The 17,768-nt window shown below is 43.9% G+C and overlaps 1 protein-coding gene across 1 annotated transcript in view; it reads right to left on the bottom strand.

Annotated features, from left to right (window-relative positions):
* The window catches only part of LOC133345849 (mitogen-activated protein kinase kinase kinase 13-like), a 138,441-nt gene that overhangs the window by 20,567 nt on the left and 100,106 nt on the right, over window positions 1-17,768 (bottom strand). Inside the window, 1 exon segment of the mRNA XM_061556872.1 lies at window positions 12,157-12,315. Within this exon segment, the coding sequence (XP_061412856.1) occupies window positions 12,157-12,315 (159 nt within the window).

Consider the following 17,768-nt stretch of genomic DNA (forward strand, 5'->3'; position numbering starts at 1 on the left):
GTTTTGAATGTCTGTGGGCTGGCTCTGTGGTTGTGGTGGCGCCTTGGCATCGGTAATCCAATCCTAACGAGGCGCATGCCATCTGTCGCCCGGGGATGCCACGCAGGGCCCACAGAAGGGACATCTGTACCCAGCAGAGGAACACCGCGCCCTTCCTCGGCAGTCAGCGCCAACGGGGGACTAATCACTGCTCCGCTGCCCATCAAGTTGCTGATGGGGCTCCACAATAACGAGACGGGCTGAGCGGAAATGCCCCAGCGGCGATGATATTAAGCGGCATCGCCGGCAGTTTACCTGTTTCTGTGTTATTTCAAAAGCAGAGGCTACTTATGACGTTGTGGTTTTATGTGGAATTTGGACAAGGGCACATATTTTGGGGCGGGGGAGGGAATGCCCCCACAGACCCCCTCCAAAAAAAACTTGCAACGTACGCGCGCGCACACCCGTTGATGGCTCGACAATAGGATCACGACGCGTAATTGATGTGGCTGTGGTGAGACACAGGTCAACAGACACACACACACACCTGTCCACACGCTCGAATGAGTGATGTATGGGGGGGGGGTCATCTCTACTAGTACTGTACTGCTAGTGGTGGAAAATTCCACTGACTTACAAGTGAGCAACGGCTCTGCATAGGATTAATTTACTTTCATTTTATTGATCGTGCATAAACGAGCCGAGTTGACCCCCCAACCGGGGTTTGAACTGGTGCCTATCCGCTTGTGTGTGTGAGTGTTGGCTGCTATTCCATGGGGATATCAACTACAGCCGTAGAAAGAAAGACTGCGAATATCGTACGGAACCTCTTCCAAGACGTCTGACCAGTGTGGAAGAGTAGGCAAAAAAAAACATACCCTCTTAAGAGGCACTTTCTAACGTTCCATCAGGAGGTCGGCAAACCGAAATAGCAAGAGGAGCAATTTTCTTTGAATTCGGTTGAATAAAAAAAACCCTGGAATATTTCGAGAGCCGCCAATGGCAATGGTGAATGAATACAAGACGGATTCTTAACGAGGAAGCGTAAAACCTTATTTTTTGTCATCACTATTTTAAGAACTTGCACACGGCACCATGATTTGTAATTGCCGCATTACAAGTCACAGTTTGACTTTTAGACGTGGACCGTTAATCTAAAATAATTGTAGTGTCGGCAGCCACGACGCAGCCCCTTCAAGCGCCGCATGCAGCTCCAGAACCGCAGTTTGCCGGCTCAGCAGCACTGTGAGCAAGCAAACGCAGTACTGTGTGCAAGTGTTTGCACTGTGTGCAAGTGTTTGCACACAGTACTCATTCTTTTATGGCTATACGGTGCAGTATAGAGTCAACAGCACGTGTAACATTCACATCGAACGGGCAGTAATGACAGTTATTATGAATCACAACTTTGCCGCCACGAAGGTTTTCAGCAGCTGCAGCTGCGGTGACAATGAAAGGGAGAGGGGCAGCGTGGGCCAGAATCCAGCTCAATTTAGGAGCAGGGCCCCCATACATTTGCTTCACGTTCAGAGCCACAGCTGCCCCCTGCGTGCCAGCCAGGGCGAGGCTGGCACCACGTGGAACGCTGTGGTGGACAGCCTCACGTGCAACCACGCCGTGTGTGGACCATTGCCTGCAGCTGCTAGCCGCTAGCCTGCCACACGCCCTCTTTGTGTGTACACGTTATGCTGAACTTCTTTCGCACCGTACGGAGTGGAATCTATCTGCCGGCTAACAACAACATGAACACAGTCATACATTGATATGCGAACTTTGGATTTATTACCATTATCTTAATGACTATTAATTGAATGGAAATAAATAAATACCAATATATTTAAATAAATCATACGCAAATAGATCTCTGGCACTTTATAAATAAGAATAACATTACGTTTCTTCGTGACTTAGATTATATTTACATCAGTTTATTTATTTATATAAGTTATAATAATGTACAGTATAAAATATAACGTTATTTTCAAAATAAATAATGTTTGTTTACAATATGAAGGGAAAGTTATGAAGTGTTTATAATATGAAATAGTAAGTTACGAAGGCTGGGAATGCATCCTCATAGTACGAATGTTATAGGTTATTCAAAGTACGAATTTTAAATATACAAAGCACCCAGAACGCATCTACTTCGTATATCGAGGTATTCCTGTACACGGACGATACACCTCGATTCCTCTCCCATTATCAGTCGCTTAACATACACAATAAACGTGTGTTTATTTCCACATCCGATCAGCCAGACAGACTAAATACTATTTATTTGTAAGTGCGGGACAAATATTGGACGGAGGCGAACTGTCGTATTATTCATGATGCTGTTAACTTATAATCGCCACAAAGACGCTGATGATTGCACTGCCTAGGATCGCCACGTGTCCTGTTTTTCCCGAGTGCTCTTTTTGAGGAAGCCGTCTTGAGAAATCTGTAAGTATTCCCTGAGACATTCAGAGTCTTCTTATCAGCTGTATAATAATCATAATACACCACTCAAGACATGGGCGTGGAGTGCTCCCTTTGTCCGGTATTGGGAGATACTGTATATCTTTCGTTGCTATTTCCCAGTATTTTGTACGTCAGACTCTCAGAGGGTGACAGCCCCAACTCTGCCGTTCCACCTGTGGCAAGGTGGAATGAGTGACGGGGACAGACGTTCACAAATAGCCGCGGGCGGCATCGGGTCACGATGGCTGTGAATCTGCCACCGGGGGGCACAGAAGGTGGCGGTGGAAAACGGAGAGGCAATTTGTGCCCCTGAATGTTCTCTTGGCACCGTTGACTTCTCATAAAACATAAAAAAGTAGAGGTGTCGGTGCAGCCCTGCAACTGCTTGCTCACAACCACTGCTGGCAGAAGGGCCTCCATGAGAGGGAGCTCTGAGGATATCTATTTAGTATGTACACATAGAGGGGGTGAGGGGGGGGGTAACCCAAATGTGTACGCTTGCGTATGGGGAGGATCTACTGACAATGTACGTACGCATAGGAAACGGAGGGGGGGAGGGTGAAGCCTCGATAATAATTTGTCTACATTGGCCTTCAAATGAGTTAGATAGTCTGCGTACAGGGAGGGGAAGAGGGGTCAGGTTTTGACAGATTTTTGCGTACCTACTCAATGGATGGCCCCTCCCGAGAGCCACTCTCGAGAGGGCATTTGGCCTAATCTCCCACACTGGCCACGCACGCATATTATACACATCTCGGAAGATGTCAGGTAACACAAAATATGTCATGTTGAAAACTAATATCTGAATTGAAAACGTGTGTCTTCAGAACTGCTGTTTGTGTTTCATTGGGTTTCCTTCCACCGCACTTCCGATTAGCACGCTTGGCCTACGTACGGTGCGAAATAACTTCAACACGCAGTCAGGGCCGGATTAAGGAATTTGCTTTCGGGGCTGCAGCCCAGGGGCCTCTGCCAGCTGGAGGGCATCCAGAGATTAAGTGAAAAGTAATTTCATTTGTGAATGCGGAATTTTATTTGTTGTGAGCGCTGTAAAAAATATTTTTTCTTTAACTTTGTTTTCCTTTGGAAAAAAATACTGGGGAACTCACAGTACCTGTAGACTCCGGGGGCCTACAAAATCTTAATCCAGCCCTGCATGCAATACATACATGTTGTGTGAGTGCTTCCATGGCTGTTTGCTCAATGAAAATGCGCAGAAGAAATGTCCTTCAGAGCAGCAGCTGCGGCACGGCCGACACGGCTCGTGGGGACCGAGCAGTGGACATCTCTTGCACGATGAACATGGCATGGGCACAGTTGGTGTTCAACTTCCGTACGAAGAGTAATGCAATTTATGCAACCAAAGTTATTTTAAAGTCCTTTCCTTTCGTGTACTTTAAATGTATATTCGGTAAATCGAGGTGTGCAAAATGTTTGATTTTAGTGTATTTCAAAAGACTCTCACCTGGTTATATGAAAAACTAAAAATTCTGTATTTGTATCACACCGTTGTCAATATAAATTTGTGGCACGTAAGGTTCATCACGTGTGACTGTAGTGAACAGGGTGATTGAAGCGATTGTAAGTGAACAGGGTTCAAAGCGATGAAAAGTAAAGATGACAACCGGAGCCGGATGAAGTAATGCTTTTGCGAAACTGAATTTGATCATGGATAGCAACATGCCAACGTACCACGCTCTATAAACACTGGCAATCACTGCACACCATTTGCTGCAGCATATGTATGTTTGGGGAACTTCTTTCGCACCGTGCAAATCGGAGGTGCGGGGGGAAGGACAACAAACTCAACCATTCCGATACGGATCACAAACATGGGACATTGACAAAGGAGAATGAAACGAAATGCGAAAGAAAGTGCGGCAAAATAAGCATGGAGAGAAGCGGGCTTGTAATTCCACTGAGACACGAAGGCGAGCAGGTGGATGAAGCCAAATATGGAAATTAGAGACGTCATATTGACTGTTAAAGTAAATAACTGGGCTTGGAGCAGGCTCTTCCAACACACCGGTGTGCTGTACTAGTGACAAATTGGCATGTTCTGTTTACATGACAACCCTTACTAGTTGGCTGTGTCGGGTGGTGGCGGGTTTTAACGACACATTTATATATTTATTACGCGATCTAGTAAAATAAATCCTCTATTATGGATGATATTGGTCACGAAAGCCGTGTCACGTGTTAAACAGGACGCATCGTTATGGGCGGGGAGGGGGGTGACATACGATGGACAACGCTGGTGATGGAACGGCAGCCGAAGGATGGAACGGGCCTGAGTGGGTGACGACCGGCTAGTTGGAGTGACGTGTGCAGGAGCGAAATAGGTCACGGCGTTGCAGCTGTACCTCTCACCAGTGACGTGGAGTGGCTCGTGTCAGAGCCAGATTCACACACTGAGGGGGGCGTGGCCTCACGGAGGGGGGCGTGGCCTCGCTGAGGGGGGCGTGTTAGACACGCCCCCCTCAGTGAGGCAGATGTGATAGCTGCCTCCCCTGGTGCTTTTTCATTGCAGTTTCATGACGAGACCAGCGAGCCTAAATATCTTTATACACATACGTGAAATAAGTTACCTGGAGTATGGAAGGCGAGGACATGAAATTAAGGGGTCTATAAACATTACATTGTTGACATACTGAGATAGTAACAGGCACGCGCTTATTGCCCGCGCTCCATCTTGTTACTGAGGGGTTGCACAATCAGAGGGGAGGCTGAGCTCGTCGCTGCCCTCACCTCTCGTCTCTTCCTGTATTTGCAACGGAGCTCGACAAATTTGGCGATTCTGACTATAAAAATGATTGGAATCGTACATAAATGATATTGATAACACAGATCAATGGAAAAATCTTAATATTTATATCATTTGATTATTATTTTTTGTTACTTTTAGTAACAGCTATTTTCATTGGAGTATGACCGGTGAGACTCTGCCTTCCCTGCCTTCCCTGCCTCCCCTGACCGCACGTCCCTGCTCCTCACGCTCTCCACTGCTTTTCACAAATGGAGAAGCTGACCCGGTAACAGTAATGGACTAAATGCTGAGCTGAACGCGAAGACAATGAATGTGGGCATGCGTTACTTTTACTACCAATATCCCTGATAAAAAAATTTTTTTATATGACATTTTCAATGAGGCGTGGCAGCCGGAATTGCATTCAAATAAATAAAATCCCACCGACTTTGTGCAAAATGCAGATATGGCGCCTGATCAAATCAGCCCCACATCACAGGCAATCCGTGATTGTCAAGGAGACCGCGTTCGTGGTAACCTTGGTAACGAGGAGGCCGCTGATGTACCACCCCCCAGGCACGCACAGAGACCCGACTCACACCAGCTTCCTACAGCGATGCCCATTGAACATGGGAAAGCTAACGAGATTCAGTTTGTTTTAAATATTGATGCCACGTTGTGTTGTTTTTTTTTACCGTCTTTTGTTTAAACTGCAACAGCTTTCGCTGTGATTTTACAAAAGACTTTAGAAATGGCCTTGCGATGGAGGTCTTGACATCCCAACGTCTTATTGAAAACCAACAAAACATTAAAACGATGTTTCTAGTATGCTCCATAGAGATTGCAGCATTTACAGTCATTCTGGAATGTCTTTAAATAGCCAACTATACCATTATACAGTGGAATGGCTTTGGCTTTTCTACGATAAACTTTGCAGAGCTTATGTGCATGACTCACCGTATATTAAGCATTGGGGGCTAACGTCACATGCTGCGATAATCCAGATGTAATTAAAACAAAATCTCAATCTCCATCAGGGTCAATTAAAGTCTGCCTGGTGTCACTTTTCATTTTTCCAATCGATGATTAAGGTCGTATTGAGGTTGTATGGATAATTATGGAAGATTGATTTAAGATTATCAAGTGGATGAGTTTAGTTTCCAACACCTTACCTAGCTTTCAATTGCCACTCTGGGAAAGACCCATTACATATTAGTAATAATAACAGTGGCCCTTTTTCAGGTACTTGGGAGTTGTTTGAACATAATTCACCACGATGGTCAGTGTGGGTTGGCGAAGAGAGGAAGGGTGGCGGTTGTGGGGAGGAATGGTGCAGATATCACTGGCCACTGTTGCAAATCTAAATGATGACGTGGAGATGTAAATAAATCCAGGATGGATGGCGTTTGAGAAACGTAGCAAATGAAAAGCAGCGCATCAATGTGCCTGAAGAAGAGGCTTATCAATCAGTGCATATTCCCAGCTGTGACATGAATCAAAAGACATTAACCATGGCAAATACAAATGGAGCTAAAGCTGAAAACTTTGAAAGGAAAAAAAAACGGCAAGAGAAGGAGGTGCACGCTCTGAGTCACAGGGAGACGGGAAACGGGGCACACGGATCACGGGAAACAACTCTTCAAAGAGGCATTGGATGGGCTCTTGAGAAAATAAAGTAAGCGGAGACAGCCGCACACAGTGATGGAAGGGATGAGCGCCGATGGTTGAGACTCGTGATGGAATAGCAGCAAAAGGAGTGAACTAATACCCAAGAGTACGACCGGCACGGAGATGTGGTGTATGTTGAACTTCTTTCGTACTGCATGAGGCAAACCGTGCTAATCGGAGGTGCGGGGGAAGAACAAAAAATGAAACACAAAAAGCAGTTCTAAAGAAATGGGTTTTCAATCTACATTTAACAGTGCATAGCTCCAGTGGCTTCCAAATATCGCAAATAAGAGCGTTCCAGACCGCCGGAGAAGCGCATCTGAAAGCGCACGATGCAGTGACCGTCTTCGTTTCGATGGCAAGACAAAAGCTGCTGCGAGGATGACCGATGAGACGAACTCCAGTGCAGGAGCGAGTTGGACTGTTGCATCACGTGACCGTATTTATAGCGTGCTGACACCACTGCTGGGAAGGGCTGCATGCTCAATGGTGAGCCTTTGCCCCCAGAAAGAACCGTACAGTATTTCCTCGTTATTCACGAGGGATACGTTCCGGAGATGGTCGTGAATAGCAAATTCTGCAGTTAATGATATTGGCCGATGAGATCGTACCTTTTAATGAATTACCTCAAATAAATAAGCTATTAAATGTATGCAAATTATCATAACTATTTTTTTTAAACAAAGTAAATACAAAATATTATAAACGTATTAAATAATAATTTATAAATTAACTTAATCTCATTACTTTGTCGCATCACATTCTCTCTCAGCACTTTATCTAATCACTTTCTGTCTCTCTCTGTCTCTCGCTCTCTTGATCCAGTCGCGAGTTCCAGATGCGATTAGCGGAGAGCCAAAATCGCGTACTGGCACAACGACGGAATACTGTACTCACTTGTGATGGCCGCATCACCAGAAACCAAACACTCTGTACGCCAGCGATAGTTTTTGAGCCGTAAATACAACTGCTGGTAAGCTACCTCACCAATGCCCATATCCAAATTAAGTCCAACATATACCAATTTAGGCCCACTCTTGTTCAGAAGCGACCTGGCCACAAATGGCTTATCACGTGAAAATGTATAGCAGCCAAATACTCCAAACACATGTTGATTCTAAATGTGGGGGGGGGGGGGGGGGGAACTGAAGGACCCGGAGAAACATCCACGCATCCACGGGGAGAATATGCAAACTCTAAGTATACAGACACTAGGTGTCGAAGATCGAATACACAGCCTCCTGCATACCAAGCGAGGTAGTTAACATCTCGCCACCGTGGCGCCCCAAACGCAGGCAGGCAGCGATATTTCAGCTGCAGTCCCTGGGTGACAATCCTGGGTCACAGCTGCTGGGATTTACCCTGCTGAGGCTGAATTTGCATTAGTCTGGCCCCTCCTCGAGCAGATGGCTTAAAAGTGGATTTGGGACAAATAGCTACAAAAGCTTAATTATCATCCCATCCAGTTAACGGGGGCTCCGTCACAAAGCCACTTACTGGTTACTGGGCGCAAACGTGAGACCCATGTATGCATAATGCATTTCTTATTTTTTCGATAAAATAGCTATTTTAATATCTATGAATCCATCTGCGCACAAGCTTGGTATAAAAATTGCTATGGTTAACGTAGAATGGATTTTTAATCTTGCCTATGTTCTCACATCCATGATATTATCAAGAAACTGACATTTCCACCACAGACACTGCTCTGTTGAAAAAAATATCACATCTAAGTGTGTAATGTGAGATCCAGTGAAACCCATCCCGACAGTCAAATCCATGTTTGTATTCTCTTCTGCCAGAGCTAGAAGTCGCGTATGCCACAGGCAAATGCACACATTATTTCAAGGCCTCCTTCTGCAGTACCTGGTCTCTGCAAGGCTTTTACAGCCTCACACATTACCAAAGATAGATCACAATGACCACACAAAAATCGCACATACCTTGTAGACTTTCTGGCTTGACAATTAAACATCATATATCGATGCAGCAATCTATCGCCAACCGCTGACTTGGCAACCGTGGAATTCATATTACACACGGTTTATTATCTGTGTACCAATGTACCGAACCGCGGTGCTGGAAATTTTGAATATACAGTGATACCTCGGTTCACGAACGCTTCTATTCACGAACAACTCGGTTCACGAACAGAAAAGATCATAAAAATATGCTCCGGTTCACGAACTCCGCTTCGGTTCACGAACAGGAGCCGCGGCCATTTTAATGCTATTTCCAGGCTGTCACATGGTCGTGACTTCCTGTAGGAAGATCGTGGAGAGAAGAAGAGACACAGAAAGAAGTACTGTGAGTACTGTGAAGACACTTTCAGTGACTTTTTGCTTTTTTGTGTGCTTTTTAGCACATACAGTACTGTACTGTACTACTGTACTGTACTGTACAATACTGTACTTACTGCATTGTACAGTTCACCCGTTTGAGTGCTTACTGAAGTAATCTCAAGCAAGGTTAGTGTTCTCTCTTTATACATTACTATACTGTACAGTACTAATGTGTATTGTAATTTGTTTCATATTTTTGTGCTTCAAAAACCAAAAAAAAGGTCAGAACGGATTAACCGGATTTATATTGAACCCTATGGGAAAATGTGCCTCGGTTCACGACCAATTCGGTTCGCGACCAGAGTCAGTTCACGAATTAAGTTCGTGAACCGAGGTATCACTATACACGGGTAAGCAACGGTCTGCAACCACGCAGTTACACATTTTCACCGGGCCGCAGTTCTCCACAGCGCCATCGTGGCGCTGCGTCGCAGCTTATCAGCTGTCCGTCCACTTTGTTGTGATTCTTGCAGGGCATAGACCGCGTCGCATCGCAACCGCACATTTGAATTCCGTTTGTTGTGGGCTAAGGCCCTCCCTCCTTCTAACCACCCCTTTCACCATCATCTCATTGTCATCGTCATCGTAATAATCATGGACTTCTACCCTTAACATTAAAGCTATGTAAAGTTACACCATGGGACCTCCTTTGCCAGTAACAAAATATGAGAATAGGGTTTCCCCTTTTTTTTGCCAGAAAAAAGGGGGAAACCTATTATCCTATGTAAAGTTCATATAATGTTTATGTACATTTTATTATGCTATTGTGTAATGCACTTTATTTTATTCGGTGTTTAGTTAATAAACAGGTAAGTGAGTTAAGCTATGCTGAGTGTGACCATGGCCATGGTTCCCCTAACCCCTGTTTCCCTTAGGCCCCTGGACTTTACCAACCCCGTATTTGCCTTACCATGGCCTTTTTCAGGAACCTAACCTACGTGCTGTACTTCTAATGGTTAAAGGGAATACATCTCTTTTTTAAGACCACATTTACAAAACAGTTTAACTTATAAGTTAAAACTACCTTGGTATTGACATTCATATGAATTAGAAATACAATAGAGGACATTCAGTTTACAGCACGCCACAGTGAATAAAATCAAAAGGGAGATTGACCTAATTATTTCATTCATGATATTTGACGTGTGACAGAACTAACGGCCAAAATGAAGGAGAGAGATGCTCTTGGTACAGATTTCCCAAAATGGGGGACAAAGTGCCGGCGACACAATCACAGGATATGTTGTAGGCTGTGTTCCAATGATGTATCTATTGTGCTCCCACACGTTGCTCTCTTACATCGGAGAAGTGACTGCGGAATCAGGCAAAGAGGGCGGGCGAACACAAGTCACAAAGCAGCGAGTCGCAATCTGATGGAGGAGCTCGGACATGCTGTGTCTCATGTTCTCATGGATGAGTGAGTACACCCGAGTGCAAACACCAATGTGATTTCGGGGGCTTTTTTGTTCAATCACTGATGAGTGGGCAGAGGACATCAAGCTCTCTGCCCATCAGAAACACTTCGTGTCGAGTGGTAACCCATGGCACAATCCCACGATCTTAGAACTTGCGGCTTAGTGTCTCGGTCAGGACATGAGCCACAAGACCATCTTTAATTGCAAAGTCGTTATTATCTGCTTTTGCGACGTATGTTACATGGCCTTTAAATGTTTGCTTCACTGCAAGACGGTATCTTTTGGTGAGTACAGCAGCTGCAAAAAAAATACCATGATGCAAAGTGAATCTAACTCTGCTCTATACAACATCATACGCTTTAAAAGTGCTGTCCGTTGTTAAAAGTGCAATGGCTGTACATGACACGAACAATACAACATTGAAAATATAATAATTGGTGTTGTTGTTCTTCATTTAGCCATCTCTAGATCTCCACCTTTATTTAACCGGGTGATTTCACTGTTATTTATCTCAGCAGGAAGGGCCCAATGAGCTGTTAGAGCTGTATGTCATGGGCGTTTTGCGATGGTACAGATGTTACCCAGTACACATCTTAGCCCACTGAGGAAACAAATCTATTTTTCGGATAACTTGAAAAAGGCATGAATAAAACAGGGGGAAAAGGCACAGAAATTCAAATTGAAACAAAATTTTGGAAATAAATACCTATTTTTGTATCAAAATTTCGAAATATATGCTAGAATTCAAAGAAATCTTTAACATAGCATTACATTCACATCTTAAATAAAAGGCCAAACTAACTGCCAGAATGATCATCGTATTTACATTCCTGAATAATAATAACGCTTCACTCAATATGAGACATTAAAATTGACAGTGACTGTAAAGATGATGAATGTAGCACACAAACGTGCCCATTCCAGGTAACTGAAACATTGCATTGCCAATATCTTGGCAAATGTCACATTTCTTGTTAAGACAGCAACTGTATTGACTGGAGAAACGTATCCTGGAATTATTCTGGAATAAACAATTGAGTCGTGCATTTCATTTGTGTTTGTTCATGAGTGAGAGATGAACACACGTGTCAACAGAGGTGACGTGCTGGCGTTTTGTGTCCAGGCTTTGACTAATTACACATCCATCACCTCCTTGCGAGTGGTGTTTTTAATGATTTCTCTATGGATTGTTCACGTAGATTTTAATGTATCCATATAGTAATGGAAATTCTTCCTTGCTTTTACGCATACGGCAATCACAATAGCTCATGGCCATCAGCGAGTGACTTTGTGCTTGAAATGGCCATTGTGTTATAATGTAGACTAATTAATGCGTGCAATCTTTTAAACCTGTAAAATTTAAAACGTGTCAAATGTAATCTCAAGATTACCTACAAGCAATAATAGCAATCCATCAACAGTCATCTGTTACAAGGAAAAATCAATACATTTTGTTAAAACATTGTCATTATCCGACATCAGTTCCCGTGAACATCAAAGTGTGCATTCAAAATCCATGGGGCCCACTGTGGGTGGAGTAACTCACCAGATGTCCACCTTTTCAGAGACCGGCTCATTGCGGATGACCTCCGGAGCCATCCAGGCCACAGTTCCCGCAAACGACATCTTGGTGCTTTTGTCCATCAGCTCTTTGGACGTCCCAAAGTCCGAGATCTTCACCAGGTCGTCGTGTGTGATGAGCACGCTGCCAGGCGCACACGGTCAAGAGTCACGACACCCGGTTGTACGCGCGTCGTTAGCACAGGTGGTAGTTTTTTTTTACTCTAACCGCACGTGTAATCCTGAATCGATGGATAAATCAACCAATCATCCAATCAATGCTCTTTTGTAAGAGTCCAGAGTAATGTCATTTATCTCCATCGCAAAGGGAGTACCGCATAAATTGTACTACATTTCAACATTGCCCCCCCCTCCACCCCACAATTTGGTTGTACCATAATGTTCAGATTTAGTGTGACACAAAATGCCTGCTTTTGGAAATGATGTCCCACGGTATTATATTTTTTTATAAATCCATTTACAGCAGAGGCGTTCTTAATTTGGAAAGTCTCTTTAAATATTGTGCTTGCCCACGTAAATCAAACTTCCGGTCGTAAGCAATCTACCGCGTTGGCTTGCATGCTAACCACGAGGCTATCTGGCCACCCTGTTGCTAACGAGTTCAACTTAAACGGCAGGTTTTTGACAGTTCCCTCATGACTGAAATGTCAAATGCTTTTTTCGACCACAAAGAATAACACGAGACGCTGTGCTCCACTACGATTCACAAAACAATTCCCCTGACTTCACGGGCCATTAAAACACCGAGTCTCTGTGTTCCGTGAGACTTATTTCAGCTTTCAGGCCATGGTATAAGCGCAGCAAAGAGGCTTTGTGGTGCCATTCTATTCAATGTGAAACAAGTCATAATTTGTGTTTTTAATTAATGTGCCAGTATATCATTGGCATTGTCCATCTTAATTGTGCTTTGTACTGAAACTCAAATATACAACTCAAACTCTACATCAGTATTTATAACAGCATGCAAGGCTTCATAATTTACATCGTGCAAGAACGTGTGCTTTTTTGTCATAAGCCTAATTTTATTTTATATAAATATATCCTGAAATATCATTGGTTGATACTGACTAAGAGCCATATGACATTCCTAAAAGAATCGTAAAAATGTTATATGTATGACTTCTTGAAAAGTGACCTTTTGTTACCAAAGCTTTTGATCCGAAGTTTGAAACAATATCTATATGTACATAGACAACATTTTACTATTCTACTTCATAACAGAAACATCCAGGTAACAACGCCAGGAATCATACACAACAAGGTAAATATTACCAGAGTGTATGGTGGCACAAAGGCCTAATATTCTACGGCAGGGGATTGAGCCAGCACTGGCACAATTATGGATTCACAAAGAAGGTTATTTATTATTATTATTACTACCCTTGCTGACCCAAGAGAGCGTCACTGAGTCTCAAGGTCCTGCTAAGTATTTGCAGTAGCGGAGCGATGTTGCTGCTGCTGTGTGGAATCCAAATTGAGTAATATGCCGGTAATTTTTCAGCATTGGGGTGTTTGACCAATACCACTTATACATGCAGAAAGAGGTGGAGAGAACATACAAAATCCACACAGAAAGGCACCAGAGCCGGGTACGGAACCCAGGCCCTTCTTGCCGCGTGGCATGAATATTACCACGATGCCACGCTGCCGCATTGGCTTTTAAAGCTGCAGAACACGAGGATGCGAATGCATCTCGATGTGTGTTCTGTGGGTATAGCTGTGCATCACAGGAGACCGCAGCAAACAGCAGCCTGCGCCAAGACCAGCTAACTACGTAGGCCCAATCAGAGCTCATGTTGCACGGTGACGAGAGGAAATGTCATTGGGTGGCCAACAGCAGCAATCACAAGTCTCCTAATGTGTCAAAAAATAACCCCTATTACAAAGTACAGTAGAAACCTCTGCCTACGCGAGGAAAAGTCAGCTCCTAAGCATACAAATGCAGCTTACAAAAACTTCTTTGTGCAGACTTGCTCTGCGTCTTATAGCGCGGAAAGATTTTATGAAGACCTTGGACCAGACGTGTAATACAAATTTACGATAATTCATGTTTAAACTTGAGTCAGTCCATTACCCCTGGCTCTGGATCACATCTATGTGCACAATCTGAATAGGTGGAGAAAAAATGCGAGCGTGGAAGATTAGGTCACAATAACCCATTCCGTCTCATTCAATATCCCAAATTCTTCACCGCCCACAGAATGTACTCAGGCAGCGGTGCCGTTGCTTTTGTCCACAACAACAAACAAACAACCTTCAACGCGTGTACGATGACAGCGCAACTCCACCCAGCTGGGCTTGTGGCGTTGGCTGGGCACGACAGCATCTGCCCCGCACGGCCATCGAGCCCACGTCCGCCCGATCCCTCCCCACCTCCACAACGGCTGCAGCTCCATCAGGAGAGTGAAGATTCATGACTGGGCAGACGGCAATAAGAGCCGCTCGTCGACTCTAGGGGTGGCCCCATGTCCCTGGGCAATGTCCTTCTGCTCATCAGCAAAGCATCAATCGCCAAAGCTTTGCAATTATCTAATCGATGCGCGTACACTAAAACGACCGCCACGTAAAACTCAGACATTGCTTAACAATCTGAATGCCATTTGCTTCGTGCCAAACTGTGGAGTTTTTTTTGCCTGCAGCTAATTTTGTGGCTGGAATTTGTAAACGGCGTCTTCACAGGTCCTGAGCACACCGTGGAAGAATCAGCTCAGGCAGCAACGTGGATGCTCGATACAGAGGAACGCCGACTCGTTTTGTCGGGAAATTATCATTGCGTATTTAGAGGCCTCTCTCAAAATGAACGATCCAAACTGTGAGTGTGAATTTGTGCCGTGTTCTGTTCTGAAAATGGCATTAGCATAGCAGTATTATTCATTAAAGTAGATGACGGGTAGCTTTGGCGAAAAGCTAACCTCGACCGCAGAATGCTCAGATTAGCATAGGGCAAGGAAGAGTGTCAGGAAATTTAGCCAGGAAAGCCTCACTCAGCCTTAATACGCTTTTTTACAAGTGTCCTGCCAAGTTTTTGGAGCGGAGTTTAATCCCAATTGAGTAATTTGCGGGCAAATATTCAGCATTTTGGTAAATATCAGTTATATGAAATGTTATAGTTTTTGAGCTCTGGAGACCAGGGAATCCAGAGGAAACCGATGCAAGGCAGGGGATGAGAACATACAAACTCAATACAGAGATAATAAGATGTTTTACCCTTTCTGGCAATTAAACAGGTGTTAAGATGTTCAAACACCGAATATAAAGTTTTGCAAGGAATCAAGTTCGCATTCACCAGGCATACTTGTGGTGAACATGCAAACAAACATGCTCTGATAATATATGCATCGTATTTGAACACCTGTTTTATTGACAGAAAGGGTAAAACCTATTCTTATTCTTTCATATTTTGATGCTGGCAAAAAAGGCCCCATTTTCTCTACACAGAGAGGTGCCCCAAATCGGGAATATAACCCAGGGCCTTCTAGTTGCGAGGCACGAGTGTTACCAGTGCACCACCCCGACACAATCATTGGAAAAATCACACATAGTTCTTACACTGTCCACTTCAGAGCAGACACAAGCTATGGCCACATGCCCTGCAGTGGTGCTTGTGAGTCCTGCGCCGTTGAAGAGCAGAGCAGCTTACAGGGAATAGCACCAAGTCAGAGGCTATCAGTCAACGCTCCAGTCTCATAACATTTGTGCTCAATGTGTTCCTATGATTTGTTGCTTGCAAATCGCTCCCTGTGCACTTTGGAAACAGCATATTTCATAATCATAAACTTCGGCAATAAAGTGGAAATCGTTCAAGTTTTCTCTGGAAATTGTTTGCATGTACATGAACATAAATTATTTCACCCACACAAGTAAGTATAAATATAGTGTACGCATATATACAGTATATATAGCTTGATTTCCTGCACCATCCTGCCTGGCAAGGACAAATTTAAATTTATAGATGGAAATGCATCCTGCTAACAGTAAACAGTCAAAATCCGAGAACCAATCCAACATTATATAGATTTTCATGTTTAAACTAGCCTAAAGTGGTGCTGCAATCAATGCAGAAACTTCAAACTTTCACATTCACCGCCGGAGATTAAACTGTAGGCAATCCATGACTCGTGTGCAGAGCTGCTGCAAGAGCACGTTACCTGTGTCCTAGAATACATTTTTTACATCGTTGTGACTTGTTATACGGTGGACCATGCTGACCATATGTTACGCTGAATGTGAGGATGCAGCACATCGCAGTGAAATGCGTGAGTTGGCCGCGGACAAATGAGTTTGGCCTTCAGCTACCAATATAATTTTACTCAAGACCCAAAAAACAACCCCTCCCCCACCAAATATAATCATCCTGTTATTCTAGCTTACAGCGAACAGGGGGGGGGGGGAAACATATTAAAATTTGGAAAAAAATGCAACAATGTTACACTCTGAATTGATCTTCACACTATGGGGCCAAATTTCAGATATCTGTAAAGTCACTGGATGATGTAAGAAAATAACAATACCAATTACCCTGACAGATATACGCTTGCACAGTAGCCTGACCATCAATAAAACCAGCATCCTTAAAACACATGAAAGTATGGGCTTTTTTATTTTATTCTATTCCATAGCCATGAAGTACGTTTTAATCTTAACTTTGGAGCTTTCGTGACTGCAGGAATTATTTTTTGGTTCTTTCGGTAAAGTCACGTGACTTTACCGAAAGAACCAAAGAAGAAGTACGTTTTATTGTACATCAGTACAAAATAGCCACGGGGGATCCTTATATCACAGCTTGGGCTGCTAGCGTGATACAGCCACCTTCACAAACAATAGGCTGCTCAATAATACAATCAATTGGCAGCTATTAGAACATTAAAGGTGGTGGTGGGGAGGCCTGGAGATGGCAGTAGAGACAGCGGTGGATCCTATCGGTGCAAGCGTGGAGTGCCACCCGCCTCAGGTGCTACAGTTTCCTTCTACACGCCCAGACACTGGCCAATGGAATTGGTGAAACATACCAGAATCGAGAATGTTTATTTGTACTGGAGGAATCCGATGAGCTATAAATTATCTTTTTCACAGATGGGGTAAGAATGTTACAATAACAAACAATATACAAACACGATAGTCGTCCAAACTACAAGAGAGGGAAAAAAAATCACACATACACATTAAACTAAACCATCCCCATCGTACCAGGCAACGCCCACTAATGTATAAACATATTTCCAGAAGCGACGTGGCTATCGCAAATGATAGTTCAACTGAAGTAGCCCATCATTTGGATATTTATAGCACCACAATAATTTTCATAATCCCAATGCACGTTTCTAAATGTGGATCCACTTTGATGGCTCCTGACAACGTATGCACCACGGGGACTCACAAGGCACACCACCAAAACCACCCCCCACGATTGTCACGTGTTGCCAACGTGACGTATTTCACATTGGCAACATGTGACAAACGGTGGAGTCTGAGAATGTAATTTGCCGTTGCGAAATTCAAGCAGAGTGCCATCCTGCCACTGAAAGGAAGAAGAAGAAAAGCGTGACGGATTTTTATGGGGCCCAGCTGTTTTGGAGA

This window comes from Lethenteron reissneri, chromosome 23 (genome assembly GCF_015708825.2).
Source record: "Lethenteron reissneri isolate LAM-NWPU_2019-01 chromosome 23, ASM1570882v1, whole genome shotgun sequence".
Taxonomy (NCBI): domain Eukaryota; kingdom Metazoa; phylum Chordata; class Hyperoartia; order Petromyzontiformes; family Petromyzontidae; genus Lethenteron; species Lethenteron reissneri.